Source organism: Hemitrygon akajei, chromosome 5 (assembly GCF_048418815.1).
Source record: "Hemitrygon akajei chromosome 5, sHemAka1.3, whole genome shotgun sequence".
NCBI lineage: Eukaryota > Metazoa > Chordata > Chondrichthyes > Myliobatiformes > Dasyatidae > Hemitrygon > Hemitrygon akajei.
Genome location: NC_133128.1, coordinates 162,107,213 through 162,120,801, shown reverse-complemented (window position 1 = coordinate 162,120,801; position 13,589 = coordinate 162,107,213). Strand labels below are relative to the sequence as shown.

At 39.9% G+C, this 13,589-nt stretch overlaps 1 protein-coding gene across 1 annotated transcript in view; it reads right to left on the bottom strand.

Moving 5' to 3' along the window:
* Positions 1-219: 219 nt before the first annotated feature.
* zswim2 (zinc finger, SWIM-type containing 2) overlaps positions 220-13,589 on the bottom strand; it is a 32,104-nt gene continuing 18,734 nt past the window's right edge. The window contains exons 6-9 of the mRNA XM_073047039.1: positions 13,137-13,221; positions 12,574-12,701; positions 11,145-11,304; positions 220-1,508 (exon numbers count right to left, since the gene is read on the bottom strand). Coding sequence (XP_072903140.1) covers positions 708-1,508; positions 11,145-11,304; positions 12,574-12,701; positions 13,137-13,221 — 1,174 coding nt within the window. The 3' untranslated portion in view covers positions 220-707. The remainder of the gene's footprint in view (positions 1,509-11,144; positions 11,305-12,573; positions 12,702-13,136; positions 13,222-13,589) is intronic.

Below are 13,589 nucleotides of genomic sequence, written 5' to 3'. Positions count from 1 at the left end.
TGTTGATTTGTTGTATGTTGCAATAATCAATTGAATAATTATATAAAGCCAATGGAGATTTAGTTTAATAAAAGATTTTATATGCACCTCGAGATATTACTTATTACTTCATTTCAAATGCACAATTTTACATCATCTCATGTTCATTACTAATTAATTATGATACATTAGTTGTTAAAACTTAGGCTGATGCATCTGAAGAAAATGGAAAAGTTAGGAACATTTCAAAAATCTAATTTCTTTATGCTGACCTTTATTTCATGAAAATATATATTTTTCATTAGAAACCTTGGAGTAAGTTACCTGTGTTCAACTGATTTAAAGTAAAAGAAAGCCAATCAAGTTATATTCCCACACATAACAAGGAAAATAATTCCTAAACAATAAAAATTAGGGATAAACTATAAAATCTGCATTTATTTAAACACTTGCATCAATTAGATTTGTAATTGACCATCATCTGTGGACAAGCAGGCTTTGTAAAGACCAGTGAATGTCATAATTTAAAATACCCTATTGAGATAAATGTCATTTATCTGTATAACCTAAATTATATTCACACAAGTTTCACATTATTCAGTGAATATTCACAACTGCCTGCAATTTGATCAGTTTAATAAAAATTACTGGCAATTTGGTGATCTAGATCATTTTCCTAGTAATTTTATAACTGTTAATACATCTGCACTTAAAATAAGTGAAAGGATTTATAGCCTGGTGTTCACTGCGATTCCCTCCATAGCAAGAATCACATTGTCAGCTGCTGAACTCACAGGACAGCTGGCTTTTCTCGACAGGACTCTGCCTTGTTTTCTGATGTCTCCTTTGAAGCCACTGCTTTGCATCCTCTGTATGTTGCTGCTTTCAAGAGGACAAACTTTCAAGTGTAAAATCTTCTCTGGTGATGGTAATTCTGTTAAGTTTGACTTGCCACTGTTTAGATGTAGTAAAGGATCACTTCTAGGACCAATACTATGAGTCCTACTCATGCCTATCTCTCTCTTCTTTATTTGACTACTGCTGGTATTTTTTGATTTCACTGCAGCTTGAATTGAATGATTTTTATTTCTTGCATCGAGTACGTCAGGTAAAATACTTGGGAAAAAAGGTTCCTGAGGTTTTCGTGCAGGTACTGAATGTCCAGCAGCAAAACTTGTTTCATGTTTTAAATGAAGGTAACTCAAACCATTCACAGTGAAATCCTCTGTGTGGTCTACTGCATTCTGAGTCCATTTTCCTCTTTTAGAGTGATCTTCTCTCTGCTGGCCAAGGGCTTGATTGCTGCCTGTTTTTTTCAGTGAAGAACTATAACCAATTACTGGAATAAGAAGCTGAGGTTGATCAATCTGGGCCAGAGGCTTGGAATTCTCCAAACTGGTAGTTGAATCTTTCTTGTTGCTTCTTTTTGGTCCTTTGTTCCAAGTTAATGGATTATAAATTACTTGACCATCAACTGGACAAGAGTTGCTCTGATGCAATAACCAATGGTCAATGCATTCTTTATGAAACTAGAGAAAATAAGATAATTAAACAATATTTAAATGCAATACTCCACTGCAATAGTATAACACTATAAATAATAAAGCACTTTGAAACTATAACAGCTTACATGAAAGACAACGTTCTTGATTCAGGTTAACGTAAATGTCTCCTGGTTTCCTGTTGCATTCCCATCTCATTCTGGTAGGTTTTCAATGAGGATGTGGGAAATATTATGGTTTAAACATCTACAACGCTAAAGTGCTAGGAATGATTACAAGAAGATTTCCTTTCGCTGCGAGGTGGATTTCAAGTGTTGAAAAATATTTCAGGACACACACAGTTGTGGTCAAATATATTTTTATTACAAAAAACTGAGAGCTAGAAATCAACACTTGTCATATGATCAAAATACTAATTATTGACAAGAATGTGCATGTTGAACTACCTTGGCAGTTGTTAGTTAAATAACACGCCATTTCACCACCTCATCCAGTGTTATGTAATGAACCAGATTTGATAAGGGAGTTTAAGATAAAATAACCCTTCGGAGACAGTGATCATAATATGATAGAATTCAGCCTACAGATTCAGAGGAAGGAGATAAAGTCAGATGTATTAGTATCCCAATGGAGTAAATGGATTTACAGAGGCATCAGAGAGGAGCTGCCCAAAGTTGATTGGAAGGGGACACTAGCAGGGATGACAGCAGAACAGTGAGGGCTGGAGTTTATGTGGCAATGTGGAAAGTGCAGGATAGATACATCCCAAAGATGAAGAAGTATTCTAAAGGGAGGATGAGACAACTGTGATTGACAAGGGAAATCAAAGACAGCATAAAAGGGAAAGAGAGGGCATATAATATCAGGAAAATTAGTGGGAAGTTAGAGGATTAGGAAGCTTTTAAAACAGAAGAAGAAGAAGAAGAAGAAGAAAAAGAAGAAGCCCTTAACTTGGCAGTGGAGTTATCGGGGCACCGTCATGACGGTGATTCCATAGCAAGCTATTCTTGTTTTTACGAGGCCGAGTTGCTAGCTCGAGGCTCAACCCGACTTGGATTCCAACTCAGGAACCTTTGCTCCAGAGTCTGGCGCTGATATTATTGCGCCACTAAGCCGGACTTTTAAAACAGAAAACAATGAAAAAAGCCATAAGGAGAGAAAAGATTAAATATGAAGGTAAGCTATCCAATAAAATAGAAGAGGATACCAAAAGATTTTTTCCAGATATATAAAGTGTAAAAGAAAGGTGAGAGTGGATATCAGGCTGCTGGAAAATTATGCCAGAGAAGTAGTAATTGGGGACTAAGAAATGGTAGGCAAACATAACAAGTATTTTGTGCCAGACTTCACTATGCAAGACACCAGCGGTACGCCAGAAATTCAAGAATGTCAGAGGGCAGGAGTGCAGTTGCTATTACCGAAGAAGCTGAAAGGTGGACCAATTGGACTATACCCAGGGTTCTGAGAGAGGTATCAGTGAGATTGTGGAGGCATTAGTAATGATCTTTCAAGAATCACTAGATTCTGGAATGGCTCCAGAGGACTGGAAAACCGCAGATGTCCCTCTACTTTTAAGAAAGGAGAGAGATAGAAGAAAGGAATTTATAGGCCAGTTAGTCTGACTTCAGTGGTTGGGAAGATACTGGAGTCCATTATTAAGGCTGAGGTTTTGGGGTACTTGGAGGAACATTATAAAACATGCCAAAGTCAGCATGGTTTTCTTAAGGGGAAATTTTGTCTTGCAGATCTGTTGAAATTATTTGAGGAAATAACATGCAGGATAGACAAAGGAGAATCAGTGAATGCTGTTTACTTGGATTTTCAGAAGGCCTTTGACAAGGTGCCACACATGAGGCTGCTTAACAAGATAAAAGCCCTGGCCATTACAAGTAAGATACCAGCAAGGGCAGAAGATTGGCTGACTTGCAGGAGGCAAAGTGTGGGAATACAGGTGGCCTTTTCTGGTTGGCTGCTTGTGACTAGTGGTCAGGGTCAGTATTGGAATGGCTTCTTTTCATACTACATGACAATGATATGGATGACTGAATTGATGGCTTTGTGGCCAAGTTTGCAGACGGTATGAAGATAGGTGGAGGGGCAGGTAGTGTTGAGGAAGCAGGGAGTCTGCAGAAGGAATTAGACAGATTGGAGAATGGGCAAAGAAGTGGCAGATGGAATATAGCATCAGGCAATGTATTAGATTGTAAAACCATAAGACATAGGAGCAGAATTAGGTTATTCAGCCCACCACGTCTGCCCTGTCATTCCATCATGGCTGATCCTGGATCCCACTCTACCCCATACACCTGCCTTCTTGCAATATCCTTTGATGCCCTGACAGATCAGGAAACTATCAACTTCCGCCTTACAGACTTGGCCTCCACCGCAGTCTGTGGCAGAGCATTCCACAGATTCACTACTCTCTGACTAAAATAATTGCTCCGTAACTCTGTTCTAATTTTGAGGTTGTGTCCTCTAGCTCTGGAATACTCCCACTATAGAAAACATCCTCTCCACATCTACCCTATCTAGTTCTTTCAATGTTCAGTAGTTTCAATGAGAACCCCCCGCATTCTTCTAAATTCCAGTGAGTACAGGCCCCAAGCTGCCAAACACTCCTCATATGTTAATCCCTTCACTCCCAATCATCCCAATGATTCCCAGTCATCCTTGTGAACCTCCTTTGGACTCTCAAGACAGCATATCCTTTTGGAGATATGAGGCCCTAAACTGTTGGCAATACTCCAAGTGCAGCTCGACTAGTCTCTTATAAAGGCTCAGCATTATCCCCTTGCTTTTATATTCTATTCTTCTTGAAATAAATGCTAACATTGTATTTGTCTTCTTTACACAGACTCAACCTGTAAATTAACCTTCTGGGAGTCTTGCATGAGGACTCCTTAGTCCTTCTGCACCTCTGATGTTTGAACCTTCTTGCAATTTAGATAATAGTCTGCATTATCGTTCCTTTTACCAAAATGCATTATTATACATTCATCAACACTATATTCCATCTACCACTTTTTTGCTCATTCTTCCAAATTGACTAAGTCCTGCTGCAATCACATTGCTTCCTCAGCACTACCTACCCCTCCACCTATCTTTGTACCATCAGCAAACTTTGCCACAAAGACGTCAATTCCATTATCCAAATCACTGACAAACAATTTGAAAAGTAGGGGTCCCGATACTGACCCCTGAGGAACACCACTAGTCACTGGCAGCCAACCAGAAAAGGCCTCCTTTATTTCCACTTGCTGCCTCCTGCCTATCCGCCATTCCTCGATCCATGCCAGTAACTTTCCTGTAACGCCATTGGAGTTACCTTGTTAAGCAACCTCATGTATGGCACCTTATCAAGTGTCTTCTGAAAATCCAAGTAAATGACATCCGCTGCCTCTCCTTTGACCACCTTGCTTGAAGAACTCTTAACAGTTTTGTCAGGCCCTTTACAGAAGCCATGCTGACTTTGACTTATTTTATCATTAGTCTCCAAGTACCTTGAAACTTCATTCTTAATAATAGACTTCAACACTTTCCCAACCACTGAGGTTAGGCTAACTGGCCTATAGTTTCCTTCCTTTTGCCTTTCTTCCTTCTTAAAGAGTGGAGTGATATTTCCAGTTCTCCAGTACCATGCCAGAATCAAGGGATTCTTGAAAGATCATGACCAATGCAGGATTGGAATGTAGGCCATCTGACTTGTCCACCTTAAGACCTTTGTCACGCACATTAGTGGAAAGAATAAAGATATAAGCTATTTTCTAATCAGGGAGAAAATTCAAAACTCTGTGGTGCAAAAGGGACTTGAAAGTCCTAGTGCAGGATTCCCTAAAAGTTAACTTGCTGGTTGCGTTGGTGGTAAGGAGGGCAAATCCAATATTAGCATTCAGTTCAAGAGGATAAGAACACAAGAGCAAGGATGTAATGCTGACATTTTATAAGGCATTGGTCCGACCACACTTGGAGTATTGAGAGCTGTTTTGGGCCCCTAATCTAAAAAAAAATGCAGTGGCATTGGAGGGAGACCAGAGTAGGTCACGAAAATGATTTCGGGAATGTAAGGATTAACGCGCGAGGAATGTTTGATAGCTCTGAGCCTGTACTTGCTGGAGTATTGAAGAATGGGATGGCGGGGTGGGGGGGTGGATCTCATTGCAACCGATTGGATATTGAAAGGCCTAGATACAGTGGATGTTGAGAGGATGTTTCCTATAGTGATTGAGTCTAGGACCAAAGGGCACAGCCTTGGAGTAGAGGGACCTCCATTTAGAATAGAGATGCGAAAGAATGTCTTTATCCATAAGGTGGTGAATCTGTGGAGTTCTTTGTCACGGACGGCTGTGGAGGCCAAGTCATTAGACATATTTAAAGTGGAAGCTGATAACTTCTTGATTCATCAGGGCATCAAAGGTTATGGAGAGGAGGCAGGAGAATGGAGTTGAGAGAGATAATAAATCAGCCATGTTGGAAAGGCAAAGCAGACACGATGGGCTGAATGGCCTAATTCTACTCCTATGTCTATGGTCTTACGTGGAAACAGGGAGGCCAAGATGAGTTGTTCCTCTGGCAGTTTAAGGAAAGAAGATTCCAGAACATCTATTGCAGAGACATATCAAGCAGAGTTCAGAACTTTTCCTCGACTATAACCTGTTTGGATTTTAATGCATTTCTTCAATGATTGATTTACCTTTCTGTTTATTGCCTTGTAAATTTTAGAAGAATACTAATGTTGCCTAATATCACAACATAATAATGATATTTAACATCATTATACATTCTCTGTTGCAGTAAGTGCTTGCAGCCCTCCAAAACATATGCTGGAAAATTGAGCAGTCTCTAAAAATACGAGGGGGGGAGGGGGAGGGGAGAGGGAGGGGGGATGAGAGGGGGGGGGAGAGAAACAAATTGTATAAACAATAAAAGCAAGCAAGCAACATTCAGAACTGAAGTTCCCAACGCCAAGCTTCACTGCAGCCGATCTAGACGTTCACTAGTTATAGGCCATAGCCTTCTCCAACACAGATTTGCTACCCCATGGAGTAGCAAGAGGAACTGGCCCATCTCTTGCTTCCGACCTGTCTGTCTCCTCTGAACCCTGACACCTTGACCATTTCAATCTGGCTGGCACTTAAATTGCCTAAACCTCAGGTTGTTCCTCGCATTCAGACTCAGGCTCTTGCGACTTTGATACGGTTAGGACCTGACCTTCTCAATTTGGCTCGGCACTTAAATCAATCAAAACTCTCTCTTTGCCTCACCTCTGCCTCATCAACTTATCCGACCTTTCCAATACAGATTGGTTTTTAAATTAATCAAACCTTGGATCTTTCTTCACCTCACATCGAATTTCCTCCAAGTCCACTACAGCAACTCCAGTCTGGATGTGCTGCAACTGTCCTACCCCAGTGCGACTCCAGCCACACTGCCAAAACGCCAGTTCATACAAGCGATTCAGCTCAACTTTGATCGGGAAGCCACAGGCTACTGTTTGCAATGATCGAAAAAGTGTGAATAACAAAGTATTAGTTACTTCCTTTGTTTCACTGACCACTAGCACGTTGCTGCTCAAACCAGTAAGTAGTGCCATCTTATACCAGAAGTTTTGTGATCTGCAATCGATTTTCACTTCTGGGGCACCAATTCCATGGATGTCCCTAACAACAGCTTTCATTGAAAATAATGGAAAATATCAAATATTCTCGATTTACCCTGCTACGGCTGAGAACCATAACTGCATCTATGTACAGTCATTGAGGAAGCTTTAATGCAATTGACTGCTTAAAACTGATGGGAAAAAAAAAATTAGATTGTGGCTGCCACACTGCCCCTTTAAGAAGCCGCTGGCGAAAAAGGGGTCAACATGCTGGTCTGATGGTGTAGTTTTCGACTCCCAATACCAACTATGTTGCTGGCAAATGTAGTCTCTGTTAAATAAAAATGATGATCTCAGAGCCATGGTGTTGTATCAGAGAGATGTTAGAAATACGTGTGTCCATTGTTTTACAAACTTTTATAACCGCTTGTGTGCCAGATGCAGTAATTTGAATAGATGGGCTCACAATTCATCATCAAGACAGGTCAGTTGAGTCTCTCAAAAGCAGAAGTGGGGGTGTATGCCTCATGATCAACTCCTCATGGTGTACTAATGTGTTGGTGATGTCCCAATATTATCCATCAGACCTGGAATACCTTGCAGTTAAATGCTGGCCATTTCACCTGATAGCAATATACATTCCACCTAAGGCTAATGTCAAACAAGCTCTAGATGAACTGAACAATGTAATCAACAGGCATGAGACAGCACTTTCTGATGCCTTCCCCATCATTTTGGGGGATTTTAAACAGGCCAGCTTGATAAAGTCACTAAATAATTACTATCAACAAATCACTTCTAGTACCAGAAGAAATAACACACTGAACCACTGTTACACTAAGTTCAAGAGTGCCTCCCATGCTATCCCACCCCCACACTTTGATAAGTCTGATCACCTGGCTTTCCTTCTACTCCCTGAGTACAGGCAGAGACTGAACACTGCAGCACCAGTAGTGAGGACCAAAAGTTAGGGGCCACGGAAGCACAGGAGTGCTTACAGGGCTGCTTTGAAGCAGTAGACTAGACTGTGTTCAGGGAGTCATCTTCGAGCCTGGATAAATAAGTCACAATTGTCACTAACTTCATTAAAACCCAGCCAAGAAACAATTCCAGCAGAGGTTGGAGGTGTCATTGGATGCATGTAAACTCTGGCAGGGTTTGTAGGCCATTACTTCCTACAAAGCAAAACCCAACATTGTGAATGGCAGTGATGCTTCTTTTATGCGACCTTTTATGCTCGCATTGAAAGGGGAAATAAAACCACAGTTATGAGGATCCCTGCAGCATCCATTGACCCTATGATCTCTGTCTCAGAGGCCGACGTCAGGCTGTCTTCAAAAACGGTGAACCTCCACAAGGCAGAAAGGCCCGATGGAGTACCTAGTAAGGCTCTGAAAACCTGTGCCAACCAACTGGTGGGAGTATTCAAAGAGATTTTCAATCTCTCACTCCTACATTCAGAAGTTCCCAACTGCTTCAAAAGAGCAACAATTATACCAGTGCCCAAGAAGAGCAGAGTGAGCTGTCTTAATGACTATCGTCCATTTACGGTGATGAAATGCTTTGACAGCTTGATCATGGCTAAAATCGACACCTGTCTCAGGTATGACCTCGACCGACTGCAATTTGCCTATCACCACAATAGTTCTTCAGCAGATGCGATCTCAATGGCTCTCCACGTGGCCTTGGATCACCCGGACAATGCAAATACCTAGGTCAAGTTTATTGACTATGGCTCAGCATTCAACACCATCATTCCTGAGTTCTGATTGAAAAGCAACAGAACCTGGGCCTCTGTACCTCCCTCTGCAAATGGATCCTCGACTCCCTAACCGGAAGACCATTCTGTGCGGATTGGAAATAACATCTCCATCTCACTGACAATTAACACTGACACTCCATGTAGATGTATGCTTAGCCCACTGCTCTACTCTACATCTATGCTCCCTCTAAGCTATGCGCGTGTGCGCATGCACACACGTTTTTCAACCAGCGCACAAAGTAAATTAATGTGCGCACAAAAGATCAGTTACCTAAAATAATGTAGTAATTAATAATTATACTTATTGAAATATCAAAGACAGGAGAGAGAAAAAATAACTGAGTGACTTAAATATGTATATTATTTTGTTGTTATTCTGTGCAGTTTTATGTCAAATATTTTGTAAACCTACATAAACTGTGCCATGTGTGCATTCAATGTGCACATACTTTTGTCACAGGAAAAAAATTTGCACAACACAAGATTTTTGCACACACTGATTACTAAAAATTAGAGGGAACATTGCTTTACACCCATGGATGTGTGGCTGGGCATAGCTCAAACAGCATCTATAAATTTGCTGATGGTACAACTGTTGTTGGCAGAATTTCAGATGGAGAAGAAAGGCCGTACAGGAGTGAGAGAAACCAGTTAGTTGAGTGGTATCATAGCAACAACCTTGCACTCAACGTCAGCAACACCAAAGAGCTGATTGTGGACTTCAGGAAGGGTAAAGCGAAGGAACACAAATCAGCCCTCATAGAGGGATCAGATGTGGAGAGAGTGAGCAATTTCAAGTTCAATATTTCAATATTTCTGAGGATCTAATCTGGGTGTCAATATTTCTGAGGATCTATTCTGGACACAACATTATAGTCCAGTTATAAAGAAGGCAAGACAGTGGTTATATTTTATTAGGAGACTGAGGAAATTTGGTATGTCAACTAAAACACTCGAAAACTTATACAAATGTACAAGTTGCATTCTGACTGCATGCATCACTGTCTGGTATGGGGATGGGGTGGGGAAGAGTTACTGCACAAGATCAAACAAAGTCGCAGAAACTTGTAAAATTAGTCAGCTCTGTGATGAGTACCAGCCTCTGTAGTATCCAAGACATCTTCAAGGAGTGGTGCCTTAGGGAGGTTGCGTCTATCATTAAGGATCCCCACCACCCAGGACATACCCACATACCCTCTTCACACTGTTTCCGTCAGGAAGAAGATACAGAAACCTGAAGGTACACACTCAGTGATTCAGGAACAGCTTCTTCCCCTCTACCATCCGATTTCTAAATGGATACTGAATCCATGAACCTCACTACTTTTTTATTTTCTGTTATTTTGCACTTCTTATTTTAACTGAACTATTTAATAGGTTTTTTTCCTCTATATTTATTTATTTATCATATATTTCATTGTACTGCTGTCGTAAAGTTAACAAAGTTAACAATATATGCCTCAGAAAACCTGATTCTGATTCTGCAGAACCTCTAGCGCAGTAGAAATGAAATCAACTAAAATTGTTCAGCAAGGTTTGTGATAATAACTCCTTACCCTTTTCGCCAGCTGTATTTTAAGTTTTCTAACACTCAGTATTAAATTGCACACAATTGCTGAACATTGTGTAACTGAAGTTTTGAGACAACTTCTTCGCTAATGGACTTCTGATTGTTCAGGTTACAGAGAGGTATCACGTAAATGCTTAATGAGTGGCATATAGTGTATACGGTATGTAAGGATGGTTAGGCAGCGCTTAGAAATGTCAGACATACATAATGCCTCCAAGTTCAGATTCATTAAACTAAGAATGGAAGAGAGTGTTCTGAGATAATTTGGCCATCTTTCTTTATATCCCAATTCACTGTGGTGGAAACCTAAATCATTGTGGGTCCAAAGCCAATGACAAATCAACTAACAGATACTCTGATAGGACCATGAACAGAGCTGATGGTACTCACTTTGCTCTACTTGAGTTGGTTCCCCTGATTTAGGCCGTAGGAGCAGAATCAGGCCATTTGGCCCATTGAGTCTGTTCTGCCATTTCATCATGGCTGATACTTTCCCACTCAACTCCATTTTCCTGCCTTCTCCCCGTAACCTTTCATGCCCTGACTAATCAAGAACCTATCAACCTCCACCTTAAATTCACCCAATGACCTGTCCTCCACAACTAACTGTGGCAATGAATTCCTTAGATTCAGCACCCTGGATCATTTGATGTCTTGTACACAAGGCCATAGATGCCAGGCAAATGAATGGTATATATTTGTGCCAACTATATTCTGCTAGGAAAGTACTCTTACCTTGTGATGACAAGGTAAACATCGAACTTCCTGCCTTAATCTGAATGCCTTTAGACAGACTCTGCACTGCTGACCAGGCACAAGTAATTTGCTTCGCTCTTTCACCATTATCAGAGGTAAGGTCTGTACGACATGTCCAGGCACAGTGCTAGATTTATTTCTTGGAACAGATGAGAAAAAGAGTATTTTGTTACAGTGGTAATTAAATAATGTGAAATTACAAAGTAAACTGGGATCCAAATGTTGTCCTTTTTAAGAACTCATTTTGAATCCACTTAAGTACAAATGATGCATTAGCAGTAATGAAATGAATGTTTCAATTTCACAAGATGGCTGTGGTTTTCATACCCAATCCTCTCAAATCAGCTAAGAACTAAACATATGGAAAAACATGAGATTTCCCTATCGCTCCTGCAATACATCTTGGAATTATGTGTTTTCCTTTATTGAAAGGAATCTCACTATTTCTAAAGACTCAGTCTGCCACTGTTCTGCCTGAGATTAACCAAGTTCTGGATAGCCGCATATCATCACAGCCCAAAGACATGCAGATTGGTGGGTTAATTCCATTGCAAATTGCCTGTGGTATGTAAGTGAGTGACTGGTAGAATTGCAGGGGGAGGGAGGGCCGGGTGGTAAAATTGAGAAGATTAAGGAGAATAAAATATGATTAGAGCTGTGTGGGTGTAAATAGGTGTTCGGTATTTGGTATGGATTAGGTGGGACACGGAGTCTGTTTGCACAATTCTGTGGCCATTAATTGGCTTATCTTGTCATCTCTATATTTTAAGTCTTGATACAGATTTACACAAAAATGTCTTGCCAGTTCACCTGAACTTTATGTTTAAAAATGATTAAAAGTTTTGTGTTGTCTCCAAATAATATTAATCTATTTTACCTCCAGTGGATTAAAGTTAGAGATATTAGAGTTGGATAATGAATATTAAATAAGCATTATGCAGAAGGCCAACAAATACCTTGTTCAAGGGTCCAGCTCTGCCGTCCCATTTGAAAGCACAATATTTTAACTACCATGATTTATAACAGACCTGGTAGAATGGTGATAGAAGTTTGGAGTGTGAATGATTAGGATCTTGATAAGTTAGGACCATCAATGTTAGGATGAAAGTTGAGAATTGAGGGCAGGTAGTTGGTTGGGGTTGGTGACTGGAATAGCAATTGGTGATAGAGTTAACAGGCAGAAGATCAGGTGAAAGATGGAGCTGTAGATTGGGAAAACATGGGATCAAGCCTGGGGATGAGTGCGTTGTTGACCTGAGGAAAGCTACCATGATGGGCAATCATTATCCTTCCTTATGCTTGATTATTAAAACAAGGTTTAAAGTGGAACAGCCCAACAGATAAAATCAGGTGTTACATGATCCACTTTCTGGACCACAATGTCATAAGTAACTGGAAAAATACCCACCTGTCCAACTGCACAAGTAGATCATAATCACTGGCAACAATATCTCTATTCATCAGATCATCGACAACTGCTAGTGGTAAAGGCACACTGGAAACTTGCTGTAGTGGTTTCCAACACTGATTTCTCTTCTAAAATTAAAAATATATATTCCAACATTTGGTACTTCAAATATTAATGGAGAATATAGTGCACTAGTAGTACATATTATTCATTAAAAAATTCCTCAACCTTGGATAAATGTTATGGAAGTATATTAAGTTTCATTTCCAAGTCACCTAATATATAACTTGTCTTTCAATTAGAGATTTCCTATACAAAAAAATTAACTATCTAAGCCTAGATTTGTTCCCAATCAGAACAGTGGACTTATTTCCTAATATTGGCATTGCTTAACGTATTATCTAAGTACTAACAGATGTTTTCCCACATAACACTCAATGATTATCACCATTCTATTACTTCTATTAAAAATAAGCTTCTATTACTTATTTTTCATGTAGGTTTCTTCTTACCTCCATATGTAAGTGTATTTAAAATGTTTTAACAAAAGCAACTGGAATTACCTCACGAAAGGTGAACTCGTGCTGAGGGTGGCTCAAACATGGAAAACACTCCTGACAAAGATGAAAATCAGGACAGCGCAAACATCTTTTGAAAATAAGGAGAGAAAACAGGAATAACATTTATATTCATTTATGAAAGTGTAAAAATACTTTAAAAACCGATCCAATATCAATTCTGCATTTGTAATTCAGCTCCTTTAGGACACCTTGTTCTGTAGTTAGAACAGTGACTTCGAGCCTCTAATCTTCATTTTACATCCATTTTCAAATCTTCATGACTATTCCCCACTCATCCACTTGCCACATTTCTCTCATTCCTTTCCTGAAGTGATCCCTTCCCCACACTATTGATGTCACTCTTGACATGATAGGCCTGAGAGCTTGATAACTTTGAACAGCAACCAAATTCTTGTTTTTTCTACTGTTGATAAAATGTAGAACCATAGAACATTA